General features: G+C 33.9%; 3 protein-coding genes, 1 non-coding gene and 1 pseudogene across 8 annotated transcripts; 3 read left to right on the top strand and 2 right to left on the bottom strand.

The window, feature by feature from the left end:
- Positions 1 to 54: 54 nt before the first annotated feature.
- On the top strand, positions 55 to 4,199 carry AT3G29190 (Terpenoid cyclases/Protein prenyltransferases superfamily protein; the record flags this gene model as incomplete). The annotated part of the gene is made up of 7 exons (NM_113843.3): positions 55 to 297; positions 825 to 1,101; positions 1,322 to 1,700; positions 1,778 to 1,999; positions 2,099 to 2,240; positions 3,371 to 3,619; positions 3,725 to 4,199. The coding sequence occupies 7 exons, from the start codon at positions 55 to 57 to the stop codon at positions 4,016 to 4,018; spliced, it is 1,806 nt and encodes a 601-aa protein (NP_189564.2). The 3' UTR covers positions 4,019 to 4,199.
- A 275-nt stretch (positions 4,200 to 4,474) lies between these two features.
- Positions 4,475 to 5,481, top strand: AT3G29187 (annotated as a pseudogene; the record flags this gene model as incomplete). The annotated part of the gene is made up of 1 exon: positions 4,475 to 5,481.
- Positions 5,482 to 6,097: 616 nt separating this feature from the next.
- On the top strand, positions 6,098 to 8,488 carry AT3G29185 (glutamate NMDA receptor subunit epsilon-1, putative (DUF3598)). Of its 2 annotated transcripts, NM_113842.4 has the most exons (7): positions 6,098 to 6,417; positions 6,503 to 6,597; positions 7,087 to 7,207; positions 7,319 to 7,437; positions 7,519 to 7,705; positions 7,780 to 7,923; positions 8,009 to 8,473. In NM_113842.4, the coding sequence occupies exons 1-7, from the start codon at positions 6,184 to 6,186 to the stop codon at positions 8,297 to 8,299; spliced, it is 1,191 nt and encodes a 396-aa protein (NP_189563.2). In that variant the 5' UTR covers positions 6,098 to 6,183; the 3' UTR covers positions 8,300 to 8,473. The 2 variants fall into 2 exon arrangements, with proteins under 2 accessions (NP_189563.2, NP_001319666.1); NM_001339014.1 differs by having other exon boundaries at positions 6,116 to 6,417; positions 6,503 to 7,207; positions 8,009 to 8,488.
- Positions 8,489 to 9,047: 559 nt separating this feature from the next.
- Positions 9,048 to 9,148, bottom strand: AT3G05715. The gene has a single exon (NR_141195.1). It is a non-coding gene; the product is annotated as an other RNA (small nucleolar RNA).
- Positions 9,149 to 11,757: 2,609 nt separating this feature from the next.
- On the bottom strand, positions 11,758 to 15,224 carry AT3G29180 (DUF1336 family protein (DUF1336)). 3 transcript variants are annotated; one of them, NM_113841.3, is made up of 9 exons: positions 14,971 to 15,224; positions 14,168 to 14,341; positions 13,987 to 14,070; positions 13,285 to 13,855; positions 13,042 to 13,204; positions 12,774 to 12,902; positions 12,485 to 12,679; positions 12,283 to 12,405; positions 11,758 to 12,194 (listed from the first exon to the last, which is right to left on the bottom strand). In NM_113841.3, the coding sequence occupies exons 2-9, from the start codon at positions 14,316 to 14,318 to the stop codon at positions 12,069 to 12,071; spliced, it is 1,542 nt and encodes a 513-aa protein (NP_566845.1). In that variant the 5' UTR covers positions 14,319 to 14,341; positions 14,971 to 15,224; the 3' UTR covers positions 11,758 to 12,068. The 3 variants fall into 3 exon arrangements, with proteins under 3 accessions (NP_566845.1, NP_001189999.1, NP_001327869.1); NM_001203070.1 differs by lacking the exon at positions 14,971 to 15,224 and adding an exon at positions 14,432 to 14,456 and having other exon boundaries at positions 11,831 to 12,194; NM_001339013.1 differs by lacking the exon at positions 14,971 to 15,224 and having other exon boundaries at positions 11,831 to 12,194; positions 14,168 to 14,419.
- Positions 15,225 to 15,538: the final 314 nt, after the last annotated feature.

Genomic DNA, 15,538 nt, shown 5'->3' with positions numbered 1-15,538 from the left:
TTGTGGCCTATAAATTTGATAATTAATATGCATTCTATATCATTTGTAGTGAACATGGAAGTCATATCAATTTTCGGGCCAAAACATGGATCTCTAATCTCTCTTCATTCTTCTTACAACCTATTTAAAGTAAGTAAAGTCACTCGCTTTCGCCGGACATTATTTCCCAGTAACCATGCAAAGGTTTTTCGTTTCAAGGCTCTGACTTGTGATAATCAAGAAAGCAATAATATGTTCAAGGAACTGCCAACTTCTGAATGGACTCATCACTTCCACTCTATTCAAGTCGATGTCTCGGTAAGTTCATATAAATATAACCCGGCCCGACTCTATGCATGTGCGGAAGGTGCTCATGCACATGGTCCATCTTTTTTTGGTAACTAAATTTATTAAAAGTAGGGTCCAAATTTTATTTTACAAATAAAACATAACATAGAAAATAAGCCCAAGCATTTGTGGTCCAGTGGTAGGAGAAGATTTGGGGAAGGGTGAAACTTTCATAGTTCGATCCTCCCTGAAAACAAAAAAAAAAAATCACATTTGAAAGCATTCCAAACTCGGGACAGACAGTGTGGTGGTCTTTCGGGGAGAAGTCCACTTTAAAGTATTTTGGTGCGTTTCTACCGAAATTGACTGGATCAGCGGATAGGGTTTATCAAAAAAAATTTAAAAAAATAAAAAAAAATAAGGGCCAATTATTTTTTTCAAGCTCGTGGTCCTTAATTTTTTTGAGCCGCCCTACATATAACGTTTGTGATATAGTCATATAGATGTAGAGAAAGTTAAAGCATGTGTTCATATATTGATATATATCTTACTTTCAGGAAATGGATGCCATCAGGATAGAGATTGATGCACTAAAGCCGAAAGTGAAGAACATACTTATGTCTTTCCAAGGCATTGACTCGACAAAGAAGAGAATCCTTATGATATATATGCTGATAAGCCTTGGCCTTGCATGTCAATTTGAGGAAGAGATCTATGAGACTTTAAAAGAGGGTTTCGGAAAAATAGAGGAGATGATGGCCAATGAAGAAGATTTGTACACAGTTTCTATCATCTTTTGGGTTTTCAGGAGATATGGTCACTACATATCTTCAGGTAAATGAGTCCTCTACTTAGGCTTTTTGTGACTTGTCTTGGCACTTGTGTTTTTCTTTTATATACACGTGGGACAGTTAGGGTTTCTCTCGGGTTTAACTCGTTAAAGAACTCCGTTCAGGCCTCGCGGTTTAATTCAAAACGCGGGTCGTTACACTTTTTATCATCATTGATGTTTAACTCTAATATGTTGTATAACATGTTGCGTTTTGGTCAATAGATTTCTTTAGGAGATTCAAAGGGAACGACGGAAACTTCAAAAAATCTCTTATTGGAGATGCCAAGGGTATGTTGAGCTTTTATGAAGCTGCCAATATGGCGACGACGAAAGATTATATACTGGACGAAGCATTGAGCTTCACATCGAGCCACTTGGAGTCACTAGCTGCAAATGGGGCGTGCCCGCCTCATATGTCAAGGCGTATACGAAATGCTCTCAATGCATCTCAGCATTGGAACATGGAGATGCTAGTCGCTGTGGAATATATATCATTCTACGAAAAAGAAAAAGACCACAACGAGATGCTACTCAAGTTTTCTAAGCTCAATTTCAAGTTTCTACAACTCCAATACCTTCAAGAACTCAAAGTTCTTACAAAGTATGTAACATCTTCTCAATTACTTAGCTACGATTCTTTGTTAAGAGTTATTCTAACCATCTATGTTTGGATGGAAGGTGGTACAAGGAGGTAGATTTTGTATCTAAGTTGCCACCTTACTTCAGAGACAGAATCGTCGAAAACCATTTCTTTATACAAACGTTGTTTGTGGAGTCACAACACTCACGTGCAAGGATTATGATGGCTAAGTACTTCATTCTTTTAGTAATTCAAGATGACACCTTGGACAGATATGCGTCCCTTCCTGAGGCTGAAAGCCTCGTAAACAGCTTGAATAGGTACACTTTATATATTAACATTCCAGATAAAGAATGATCATGATGGTGGTGGTGGTGATGGTGATGATAATGGATGATTTAGTCGATGATGATGTACAGGTGGGCTCCTGATCATGCCATGGATAAACAACCTGATTATTTGAAATTCGTGTTTAAATTTATATTGGATACATTTGAAGAGTTCGAAAAAGAACTTAGGCCAGAAGGAGGATCTTTCGGTGTGTGTGCCACAATAGAAGAGGTAATCAATCAAACTCTTTTTAGTAACTTGTATATGTCTATATGGTTAAGTCGTTGACATATATATACTACGTGTATGTATATACACATAGTATATGTATATATAACTCAAGGTTGTATATTTTCCCGTGGCTTTTGAATGTTTTATGAAAAATAATTTTCTGCCGGGATTAGTGTTCTAAAAAGTAGTTTGGACGGTCGTCTAGACTCCGACTAAGCGCTAAGCGCTCACACGATGCCTACACAACCGTTTCGACCGCTTAATATTATATTTGTTTAATTTTAGTATATTTTTCTAATTTCTAAAAACATAAATTTAAATTTCTAAGTTTCGTCTTTATATTCATATGTTGTTTGATATGAATTAAATGAACATTTTTTCTAATTTTTGCTCATGATTTAATAGTTATATATTTCTTATTTATGTGTTTTGTATAATATTTTATGTTGTAAACATTTTAACCGTATAAAATCGCTTAAGCCCCAGCTCGGCAATTTAGGTCTTTGGCATTCGGTCATCGCCTAATTAGCGCCTAGCGCTTTTTTGGTAGAGTAACGGGAGATAAATCTAACAGAAATTAAAAAATAAAGAAAAGTGAAACTACATCCGAACATATGTAGAGGTTTAATTGTATGATCAATCATCAAACCAATAAAAGAGAGAGAATATATATATATATATATATATATATGTATATATATATATATATATATATGAAATGGCTTGACAACCCAAAAAAAAAGATAAAAGAAAAAGAGGAGGGATAATGTATATTACACAAGTGAACCGAGTTTATTCTGTCAATTTAACAGAGAGGGAAAATGAATGTTGAAAAAATTAACCGAGTTTCTTATGATAATTTGTAACAGAGATCCTTAATAGAAATTAAACTCCCATAAATTTGTTCTGTTAGTCGATTTAACGATATGATTGTTTTCGGAAAACCAACAATAATTAGATATGAAATCGGATAGTAAACAAAATACACTATATATCTCATTGCAGAATAAATTGGGGATTTAAATCAACCAACTTTGAAAATTGGACATCTAATAGGTATTTTTTCCCATGACTTTTGAAAAAACAACATTTTGAATAGTCCTAACGATTTTATAAATTTGAGCTTGTAGTTCAAGTCACTTGTGAAAGCCAACTTAGAGGCTGAAAAATGGGCACTAGCGGATAACATGCCTAGCTTTGAGGAGTATATAGAGGTTACTGGGGTGGGGATCACAGCAATGACGACTTTAATGGGTGCTATGATGTGTATGGGAAAGATAGTTCCGAAGGAAGATTATAAGTGGCTCAAATCCAGACCAAAAATTATCCAAGCTTTAGCTATCAAAGGTCGTCTAATGAATGATATGAAAGGTTACAAGGTACGAATTCGCTTAAATCATTTCTTCACATCCGGTTTTTGTCTACTATATTTTTGTCCCTATACCTTACAAACTTACACTGTTACTTACACATACATTTATCAGGAAGATATGAGTAGAGGATATGCGGCGAATGCGGTCACCTGTTATATGAAACAATATAGAGTTACGGAACAAGAAGCTTTAAAGGAGTTTGAAAAAATGGTTGCGGTTGCAAATAAGACAGTAAATGAAGAGTTTTTGACGACAATGGGAGTGTCACGCTTGGTTCTTAAGCTAGCAATGGGCGTTGGACTCATGATCTCTATCACGTACAGTGAAGACGAAGGATACACCCATCCCGAAGGAAAAATCAAGGAGAAGATGACTACACTGTTCGTTGATCAGATCCCTCTTTGAAGTCTTGAAAAAATGTTTTGGCAACCCCATATATGTTCAAGCCTTTGTTCTTGGTTTCTTTTACAACACCATGTTTTTGCTTTCTACGGTCTAATTAATTAGATCAGACCACCTTAAATTCACAAGAAGCTGTGTATGTTTTCTAATTAATGTGGGTTAGATCAGACCACCTTAAATTAAGATCCTATAATATTTGGTCAAAAACAAGAAGTTAAAAAGCTATACACATGAAATCGGTTCAAATCCTTGCAATTTAAATGGTCTTGTTTCTCCCTATATTTCTACGTTTTCCCTTTATTTTGGTTTAACTACCGGCATAACCTTGGTGATTTATAAAGTTTTCAAAAATAAAAAGTAGTTTAGGTAAGATTCTTTAGAAAATTAATAACTTTATTTTTATTACAATATTCGTTATTTCATAATAAAAAAGTGTACATGATTTCATGGATAATATAGAAAAATGGGTTTCTGCGAAAAGTGGATTTCATGGATAATGTGGTCTACAACAACAGTCCAATATCAGGTTTTTATTAATAGATAACCTAGAGGCTTGATAGTACCGGGGAGAGATTAAAGACAAGGAAATCCGCTATCTTCTTACATATTTATTCTATGTACGGAGGTGCTTATTGCGAATATTCGAAAAGCTGAACAACGAAAATTGATTACTGGTATGAAAGTAGATACGGCAAGCTCCTCTGTAACTCATTTGTTATTTGCAGATGATAGTTTATTCTTTTGCAAAGCTAGCAAAGAGCAGTGTGGAGTAATCTTGGAAATTTTAAAGCAATACGAAGCGGTTTCAGGACAACAAATAAATTTTTCAAAGTCCTCGATACAGTTTGGTCATAAGGTAGATGATTCACTTAAGGCAGAAATAAAATCAACAGGGAATCACTAATCTTGGTGGTATGGGCTCCTGTCTTGGTTTACCAGAAAGTCTAGGTGGATCTAAAACAAAAATGTTCTCTTTTGTTAGAGATAGATTACAAAATAGGATAAATGGATGGTCAGCTAAGTTTTTATCGAAAGGAGGAAAAGAGGTGATGATTAAATTGGTAGCTACGGCATTACCAACTTATGTTATGTCTTGCTTTACACTACCGAAAACAATCACATCGAAGCTCACGAGTGCAATCCCAAAATTCTGGTGGAGTTCAAATGGTGAATCTAGAGGTATGCATTGGATGGCATGGGATAAGGTGTGTTATAGTAAATCGGAAGGGGGTTTGGGTTTTCGTAGTGTAGACAATTTTAATTCGGCTCTTCTAGCTAAACAATTATGGCGTTTAATCACGGTTCCAAATTCACTCTTTGCGCGGGTTTTTAAAGGACGTTATTTTCGGAAATCCAACCCTTTGAATAATATAATTCATACTCTCCATCCTATAGATGGAGAAATATTTGTTCAGGTAGATCTCTAGTTAATAAAGGACTTATTAAAAGAGTAGGTTCTGGAGAAAGTTATGTCTAGATCTAGTTGTTAACGATCCCACAAGTCACATATACAAGTAACGAGTAATATGACAAATATCAAAATGAGGCAAATAACGAAGCAACTATCAAAAATATTATGATACTTGACTTGGACTTGCAAGTAATAAAATTAACCGACTTGTTATTCGACTTGCCTATAACGGATACTTGAATTTTCAAGGCTAGTTATTGTCAAAATCTAAACAGACATTGGTTTTACTCGATTTACAATCTAAACCGAACAACAAACCACATAAGTTCTATATGAAACCAAATTAAAACCCGACTTGACCCACTCGTAATAATACGACCCATAGATGATCTTCCTTGATATATTAATCTTCGTCTTCACCCAATTCTTCCAGCAAAAGAAAAAAAAACTTTTTGTTGAAATTTGATATCAAAATTACCAAAGCTTATTTCTGCTGCTTCGCTCCCTCGTTCAATAATTTTTTCCTAACAATTCTATTTTCTGGCTAATTAATTGTCTATAAATTCTATTAAATATTTCAAATAAGCTCTACAAAATTCGGGTTCAGTTTAAATCCGGTTCGGTTTAATTCAGATTTGGTTCCGATTTCCGACATTTCGATATAACTTCAAATCCGGTCCGGTTTTATTGCCAGTGTCGTTTGTAGATAAGATACATTCACAAAGACAAAATCACTCACTCGCTCAAGAGCTCCTCCATGGCTGCTGCTACTTCCTTCACTTGCTCACTTCCTTTTACTCCACTATCCAAATCCCTTAAACCCATTCGTTCCCCAATTCTACGCTCAGACTATGGAACCAGCAGAAGCTTTGTTATAAGATCCATGACGGTTCAAGAAGATGACAAGAGAACAAGCGATGAATCAATGAGTATTGACAATTTACGAGGATTCGTCGATCTTAATGTCGGAAAATGGACTGGCTCCTTTCATGTATAGTCACCCATAAACCCTAAAGTTTGCTCCTTTTTGTTAGATTTATGCTAAAGACTCTCTCTTTTTGTTTTTGTTTTTGCAGCAATTTGATGGTAATGGGAATTTGTTACATAAGATTGATACACGTCTTTCAGCTAGTTCTTATGGAGAAGATGAGCTCCTTAGTCTTAATCAATCGTATGTTTCTGAGAATCTGTGTTTCTGCTTCAATGGGAATAACTGTTTTTGGAACATGGATTGTGTGTAATTTAGGATTCAATTATCTTTAGGAATCAGTTGATGGAGAATTTGGCAATAGGAAGTATATAAAGTCTTGAACTTTATATGATTATTCTATGAATTTGGAGCAAATTTGAAGTTTATCTTGTTTACTATTTGGAACAAATGGATATCATTTAGCATACCTGAAGATTTTTCTTGTACACTATATGTTGATTTTGTGTGAAGCAATGGTTTTTGCTCTGTACAACTAGTTTACTAATCTGTATTGTGTTTGTACTATAGAAAAGTTTGTGAATTTTCAATGATGTGTAAGAAATTGTGTGTCCTCACGAAGTTTATTCATATATTTATTGATGCTCATTGGTATTGTTGTTTCCTATATAATGTATCCAGAAGCAATGGTTTTTGCTCTGCATTACCAGTCTTTGTGTTTGTATTGTTTAGGTTATATATAAAGCAGCCTACATCAGCTACTTCAGTTTCCGAAGAGGAGGAAGAGGAACCGGAATGGGTAGAGTACAAAATTAAAGAAACCAATATGTTCACTGTGGACAAGTATCAGCAGGTGAGAGTAGCTCTGTTTATCTCTATTAGTCAAGATACTAAGTTTGAGTTTTGTGATTTGTCTCTTAAGTATTTGATGACTATCTTGATATCCATCATCAGTAGTCTGCAGATTGGATTTTTCCCAAAGGAGAGAGCGTTTTCGCTGAGGTACCAAACCGCTGGAATGTTGGATACGACGTTAAGGCAGGGCGTGCTCGGGGAGGATGACACGGGAGAAGAATCACCAAGGTTGGTTTCTCATGTCTATTGGCTCCTTCTTATGTATAAACATTTTAATGCTCCATGAAGCTTATAACAATTTGTTTTCAGAAATCTTAAACTTCCATCTCGGCGTCCGTCTTTAGTATGTGAGAACTGTTTGTATTCTAAGGAGATAGATAGAAGGGCTAGAGCCTTTCACATCATGGATCCTAAAGGTGTTCTTGAAATGCTTATTGTTTTCCTCGAGGAAAGAGGGTTAGAGAATCTCGCTCATCCAGTCCTCGATAACGCTCAGGTAGTTTGTTGTTATTGATTCATGCTCATAAAGCATTTTACTGCCATACCAATATATGTTCCCCTTTGTTACAGAACGATGCAGAAAGGATAAACCCATTTCTCGGTACTTGGAAAGGTCGTTCGGTAACAAAACGAAGCGGTGTCTATGGAGCAACACTATCAGAAGCCGATACTGTTGCTGTTCTTGAAATGAATGACAAAGGTCAAGTAGTCCAGGTATATAATACTGTTCAACAATCCCACATAGCCTTTTATTAACTTCTGTTTATATGAGAATGCCTCTGAACTCGATGTGAATCAGGATATTTCGTCGACATCGGATGAGAAAAAAGTAACAACAAATGTGCACTGGGAAGGGAAAATGTCGAAAGACTTGGTTACATTCGCGGAAGGATACCAAATGACTCTGTTACCCGGAGGTATGTACATGGGATGTCCTTGCGACGTATCAAAGTGTGTTGCTGATTTAAAGTCTTTCCACTTAGAATTCTGCTGGCTTGAATCGCCGAGCTCAAGACAAAGACTCATCCGCACATATGACCATGAAGGTTTAGCTGTCTCATCAACTTATTTTACTGAGACAAAAATGTGAGCTTCTTCTCATTTATGTTCTTGTAAAATGTTCATACCTTTGTAATGTTGCAAATCTACTTTTGCTCTCACATTATTTGACTTGAAATTTAGTTAAGATACAATTCATGAATCATCGACTATGTAATGTTTTGCTGATTAATTACATTTCACTAAAGTTAACTAATGAACACAGATCACCAATTATATGATTCTTTCGAGTTTAAACTGTTTGTGATCTTGTTCTAAATAAATATATCTTCACTGCATATCAATCGTTTTCAGATTGATGAACTTTTTGCAATGTATTGAATGATTGATACCAGAACAATAAATAACCGAGATTTAACCACATATAACCGGAAATAACCAAATCTTGGCACAACAATACGAACACCCGCGAACCGGTAAAACAAAATTAACCAAAAACTAATTACCATTTTCAGATTGATGAACTCTTTGCAATGTATTGAATGATTGATACCAGAACAATAAATAACCGATATTTAACCACAGATAACCGGAAATAACCAAATCTTGGCACAACGATACGAACAACGACGATTACCAAAAACAAAATTAACCAAAACCTAATCACCATTTTAAAAATCTAAGAATATTTTGAACCAAAGAAAGGTTATCGAAGATCAATATAACATATTGCGAATTAGTGTCTCAATAAAAGACTAATCATCAACATCAAAAGACTCGTAAAAGAACCAAAAATAATCTGAAGAATTCAAAACCAAAGATTGAGATCGAAAAACAAAAAATGTAGGGCAAAGAACGTCTCTGCTTTGACAGCCTAAAGCTTAAAGGAAACAGCAAAGCAGAGAAAGAGCCCTGATTCTCTGATATGCGCCTACGCACCCCTTAGGGTACGCCACAGTAATCCCTTCTCGTGGTATACCACGCCACCCCTCACTAAAGAGGGAAGCGCTCGGCCTCAGGCACTAATTTGTTTTTTCTTCTTCTAGGGTTTCTTGGTTTTATATACACCTTCTTCTTTCCCTTATTTCTGAATCCACCCCTTTATTTATCTGTTTTTACATTTTGAGCCATGTATTTATCTCTTCTTTCGTTATTCACCCCTACACAGTTACAATGTTTCAATGTTCAATCTGGACATCTCCGGCCCCAAGTTTCAGTTTGCTTTTTAAAAACATTTTGGTCTTTTCAGATGTTTCTTAGTTTGGGCTTTTATATCTAATTTTTTTTATTAAATAAAATAAATAAGGCATTTTCTACGTTATTCTTGGTATAATATGCGAATCCGAACTAGATCCGAAAAACCTGATGCAAAACCCAAACAAGAAATTTTAATATATCCGAACGAGTTCTATAATTTCAAATCCAAAAATTCGAATCTGAATCTGATCTGAATCGTATTTGAACGGATATATGAACATACCCATAAGTTAAGTACATAATAATAATATATTATTAATATTTATATTTGTAATAATTTTAGTTTCAAAAAATATTAGGATTTTTTGGATATTTTAGATATTTTTGGGTATTTAATCTATTTTTGAGTAAATTTGGGTAGTAAATGTTCAAGGTTTTTAGATATTTTGTGTACTTTGAGTATTTTGGATAGATTTGGTTATTTTTGAATTTCGGGTAATCCGAATCATAAACCAAAATATCTGATCCGAGTCGGTAAAATTATCTGAACGGGTTGTATACCTTTAAATCCGAAAAACCAAGAATCCGAAATACTCGATCTGAACCCAAACGTCCATCCCTACCCCTAGTCGCATTAAAGATCATTTGTGGGAGAATTATATGTGTATAATTGTATCATAAATATATATTTTTAATTAATGTTATGTAATGTGATTTTCTTTATAATAATGTACTCTAAATAAAATTGTTGGACTATTTGCTATTTATTAAACAAATGGGTTAAAGTTCATAAGTTTAGAAAGTAAAGGGTATATCAATAATTAATAATAAAATAGAGATAGAATATACTTTAGAATAAATTTTTTTAAAGTGCAAAATGAATGAAACCATTGGAAAAGGCTTGCTTCATTTTTACCTTCAAATTTAAAGAAATTTTGATTTTGAAGAAATATTTGAAGATAACCATTGGAGATGCCCTTATAGTGGAATGAGACTACTTCAGAATGAGTTCCTAAGTAACCAAACCGGCAAGACACGATACATATAACATGATCCTAATCTACATATACATTTTTTCAGTCATTTTATGAAATAAATCTTGTAGTTTGGATTTATTTACAAAGAATGCCACTAACATTTATTATTTAGTTTTACAAAATTTAAAAAAGATATTAACCAAACAATATCTTGCCTAATTTGTTTCTAAAAATATTTACACAATCTTTCCATATATCTTCAAAATAAAATCTGTGAATTTTACTCCACAAAATATGCATAAATCCAATTTATAGCAAATATTTCTATTAACATTTTGTATAGCAACAAAAATACTAATTTATAAGAATTAAAATATTCACAGAAAAGTCATATATCCATACAAGAAAAAAACTAAATCTATCATCATTTAAGCCGTTTCTTTATTCAAATAAAAAACACAAAAACTTGAAATCATATACTTTTTATGATAAATTTAAAATATGTATTAGTAGTATAAATTTAAAATCATTCAAGGGACCGTCTACCACGAGTGAGATCCTAAAATTATTGGATTTATAATAATAAGAATTTATTTTCTTGGATTTTATAACACTAATAATTTAGCTAACGAGATAATATAGACGAATTTATATGGAATGACGGGTTTTGATCGATATTAATAAAGAAAGGTATATCACGGATGAAATCCTAAAATTAACAATCAAAATACAATTATACAACCTTAAACACAAAAAAACATTCAATATTAACAAAACAAATATAACTTCAAATTTAAAAACTTTAGTTATAAAAAATCGGTCCACAGTATATTATGGATAAAATATTTGAAATTTTAAATGTATAAAAAAATATATTTTGTCGTATCTATACTTCAAAAATTGAAACCTAAACAATAGTAATCATATACTAAATAATACAAAGATAGATATCTACATTTAAAAATACAAATTAATATGATATATTTTCAGTTAATCTTTAAAAAACATAATATTACATTAAAAAATATATATTACATTTTAAAGAAAAATATAGCCGCGCTATCGTGGGTTAAATTCTAGTGCATTTAAAAAGCCTAAAACATACCAAAAACATATACAAATATCTATCTTTCTTTTTCTTAATCCATCATAAATTTGATTAATGAAAACTCAAAATTACTAGAAAAAAAAAAATCTAGAAATGTATATATGGTTGGGTAAAAAAATGATATCTATATGAGAATTGAATTTTAATGCCTAAAGCATTAAAGTTGTTCCTTACCAAATTATATATATTAAGCTGATTCTTTTAACACTTAAAAAATGTTAGAAATTAGAAATTATATACCTGAGTAAATTCCAAAAAAAAAAAAAAAAACTGAAAATCCGAAACATTCAATAATTTAAACCGTACTTGTCAAAAACAACAAATAATATAAACAAATGATATTTCAGCACATTCATAAATAACACACGATATAATTGAGGTAACAGAGTTGCAAGTTACAACAAATGGCAAACTCAAGAAGATGACTTCAAGTGTTTTGCAATATGACCATTATATAAGTTATGGTATACATATATATTTAGATAGATGTACATAATATAGAAAATATACAACATTGTTTTGATGAAATAATGGCGAGACGGAAAATTTCTGATTTGCTTTTTGTCTTCCGGATTGGTTTACACTTGAGTTTCCCCATCCTCCGGGATCAAAAGCATTGGGATCTGACCGTGGTCTACGAAGTCAATCTTGCTCAGCCTCAGACAGCATAGGACTTGTTCCGGCAGCTCTTCCGGTTTTTGAGCCTGTTTCATGTTCCAAATTCATGATCTTTATCTTCTTCAAGAACAAAGGATCTAGTCCGGTTTGCATATAGACTTTGTATCAAGTTACCTGGATGGTTAAGCCGAGATCAAGAGTTCCGTTTTTTAGTCGATCTCTGAATGCTTCAAGTCCTTTTCGAGATATGTAGCTGAATCGATGTACATCCAGATCAATCTCGAAGTAGTTTGGACCCTGTGGAGAGAGGTAAAAGTAAATTTTAATTAGGTGACTTCTGTTGTGTGTTTAAGAGGTAGTGATGGTGTGCTCAAACCTTAAAGAAGTTGTGTTGAGGACGAGAGAGGACAGGTTTTTCATTGTAAGCCTGTACAAGCTTCTTTTCAGTCGAGCTTAGAGCTAGATCTTCGGGGTTAACAAGTCCAGCTACTATCTTAAGCCTTTCACGGAAAGCAACGTTGCTGTCTTTAGCAAACCCTTTTACCTTCTCCATCTCATCATTGACAAGTTTCTGTTTTGAAACCGAAAACAAAAAGAACTCGGTAAGCATTTAGATCAGTCATGGGATGTGATGAATGTCATAAAGGAATGGCTTTTCAAGCTACCTTGATGCTCTCCTGATATTGCTGAGAGGTTTCTTTTTCGTGATTGTCTCGTAATTTAAAATAAAGTACAATGCTCATGCCTTCTCCATCACTGTCCCCAAGGAACATTGCAGCAGGATAGGTTGGTAACTGCCAGTGAGGTACAAAGGTCAAGATCATTTACACATATATGTATATCAAACGCTAATAAAGCTTCTGATGAAAAACACAAGCAAAAGTTAGTCCACAAACAAAGATTACGAAGCGGTTAATGTTGAGTGGTGGTTACCTGAATGTTGACAACAAGAAGAGCAGGGAGCTTTGCCTCGGCTTTGATGTTTGGAAGCTCGATGTGTTGGGCGATATGATCAATCTTCCTTGGACAGACAAACAAGTCAACACCTATAGGAGTGTATGGACACTGATTTGGAGCTGGGGATTTCTTTTTGTCTCTGTAAACATCATTCTTCAAGAGTTACGGACAAAGCAGTATATAGTAAAGATACATAAAACAGAGTGGTGATAGGTTTACTTGAAATAGGTTTCTCCACGGAGTTTAAAAGTTGAAGGCGGTATCTCAGACCAACTTCCGCTAGACTGCTTTTCTCTGCCCGAGGAAGGAATTGTGAATCCCGCTTTTGGACGGTACAACAACTTACGTTGCTCAGTAACTTCCTCACCATCACACGACCTCCTTTTGAAAGAAAGCCGATAAACAGCGGATTTTCGTTTCTGAGATGTGGGTGAGTTTAGAGTCTTGTCATTAAAACTGACTGTTGGCATCAACCGGCTCAGGCTGGTTCTCAGGGTTTTCTCTTGAGAGTTACGTTTTGGATCCTTCAAGCCTTTAAAGCTTGCATGGTCCATCAGTTTCTTCTTGTTGTTTCCAGTAAGAACAGAGAGACCACTCGGATCCTTGTACATCCCTTTTGACACAAACTTCTCGGCTTTACTCCCGTCTATCTTCAAGTAAGTCTCATGGTATTCTTCGTACTTTCCTTTACCATCCACGAAGCACGAAGAAGATTCAAACTGAACTACTTGACCATTTGGTATATTGTTACCAGTCGCACCACCCGCTGATGGCGTTGATGGTACGTTTTCTGCTAGGAGAGATTGTAAAAGAGATTCACATCCACATCAACATTACCAAAATTGTTCCTCTTATTGTATATGACTTCAAATGATCTTTTAAACTCCATGAATACTGAAAAGAATGTAGATTAACATTTACCTTCAGGTAAGCTGATAAAGTCCTCATCCTCATCCGAATCAAGAACACTGACAGAGTCAAACCATGCATCATCTTGCGAGATAGCTGCAACAAAACAACTTATAAAGGTAAAAAATCTACTCTAATCATCAACAGAATCACCATTATATGATCTACCATAAGCCATTACAGAAACACTCACCAAAAGAAACTCGGCTCCCAACGTCACTAGGCCTTCTAATATTAGCATGAGGAACAATATCAGACACTTTAGAAAAGTGTTTGGAAGATCTACGACGGCCTTTCCTCCTAGGCCTAATCGCTTTTGAATGGGTTGACACACATCCACCCATTGTTCTATACTTTTATTTAGATCCTGTTCAACAAAAACATGTAATGTAAGTATAAGAATAAGAAATCTGCAACATATAAACACAGCTTTCAAATAAAGATAGTTAAGACCCACATAGAGAAACTAGTTGTTTCATTCTGTCTTATTACTAACATTGGGACCAAGTTTTGAAGAATCAACAACCAAGTCAAATACAATAAAACAATCTCTCAACTATAAAATAATGTAGCCAGCTCAAAAAGTGTACCCAATTAAAAGAGTAAGTGGGACACAATAACATGTAACAACAACAACAACAACAACAACAACAAATCTCAATATTAAAAACTATACTCATAAGAAAAATCTCAAACAGAGAATTCTCAAATAACAAAACCAACACTAATTGGTAAAATTCAATCACTTTCAGATACAAATCTTAAACATAAAAATATGACTTCATAACGTCAACATCATCAATGAGAAAAAAACGTTGAAAACAGGAAACAGAATCATCAAATAAAAATCAAAACTTTATTCAAATAATCAGACACTACCAAAAAAAAAAGACTCAAACTTTACGAATCTATGACGATCATGTTTCATACGTAGCGGAATTAGAATAGATCCGAACACAATGTGGAGGAATTTAAAGAAGAATCTTGATTAGGTACCTGAGAATTTTAGGCATGATAAAGGGCAGTGCCCTTTTAATGAAATTGAATTTTGGGAAGAACCCAGGAAGAAGAAGAAGAGAGAAGATAAGAGGAATTAGATTTTGAAAACCCGATTATTTCGGATCCGGGTCACGGATTTAGCTTTCCCTTTGTCTCTCTCTCTGCTTTCTCTGTAAAGGAAGAGAGAAAGAGAGAGGAAACGAGAGTCAGGGGAGAGAAGATTATCTTTGGGTTTTATTAATTGCAAAATTACCAAAACGATTTTTTTTTAAAAAAGCGTAATTTATTATTTGATAATTATATGAGTAAATTAATAATTGCCTAATTACAGTCATAGCAGTAAGTTCGGTAAAACTGGACGAAAAAAAAAAATGTAAAACTGATGTATATAAGGTTTTTTGAATTTTCCAACCTAAATTATTTATAAACTGATGTATATTCTTCGTGAAATACAATCATCAACTTTAATATTTCTGAAACAAATATTGTATATTTTTGGATTCATCCGAGAAAATATGCCTCCAATTAAACTAGTTATTAAAGCGGGTTTAACCACAAAATCGCG

This window comes from Arabidopsis thaliana, chromosome 3, assembly GCF_000001735.4.
Source record: "Arabidopsis thaliana chromosome 3, partial sequence".
Taxonomy (NCBI): domain Eukaryota; kingdom Viridiplantae; phylum Streptophyta; class Magnoliopsida; order Brassicales; family Brassicaceae; genus Arabidopsis; species Arabidopsis thaliana.
The sequence above is the reverse complement of the archived record's forward strand: the minus strand, read 5'-3'. Positions and strand labels throughout refer to the sequence as shown.

Bases quoted from the DNA above. Each gene is read 5' to 3' on its own strand.
- AT3G29185 (NM_113842.4), top strand. From the start codon at position 6,184: ATGGCTGCTGCTACTTCCTTCACTTGCTCACTTCCTTTTACTCCACTA. The intron at 6,418-6,502 runs GTATAGTCACCC...TTGTTTTTGCAG, and splicing joins AATGGACTGGCTCCTTTCAT to CAATTTGATGGTAATGGGAA. The intron at 7,924-8,008 runs GTATATAATACT...GATGTGAATCAG, and splicing joins ACAAAGGTCAAGTAGTCCAG to GATATTTCGTCGACATCGGA.
- AT3G29180 (NM_113841.3), bottom strand. From the start codon at position 14,318: ATGGGTGGATGTGTGTCAACCCATTCAAAAGCGATTAGGCCTAGGAGG. The intron at 13,856-13,986 runs GTAAATGTTAAT...CTCTCCTAGCAG, and splicing joins CTTTATCAGCTTACCTGAAG to AAAACGTACCATCAACGCCA. The intron at 13,205-13,284 runs GTAAACCTATCA...TGATGTTTACAG, and splicing joins CGTGGAGAAACCTATTTCAA to AGACAAAAAGAAATCCCCAG.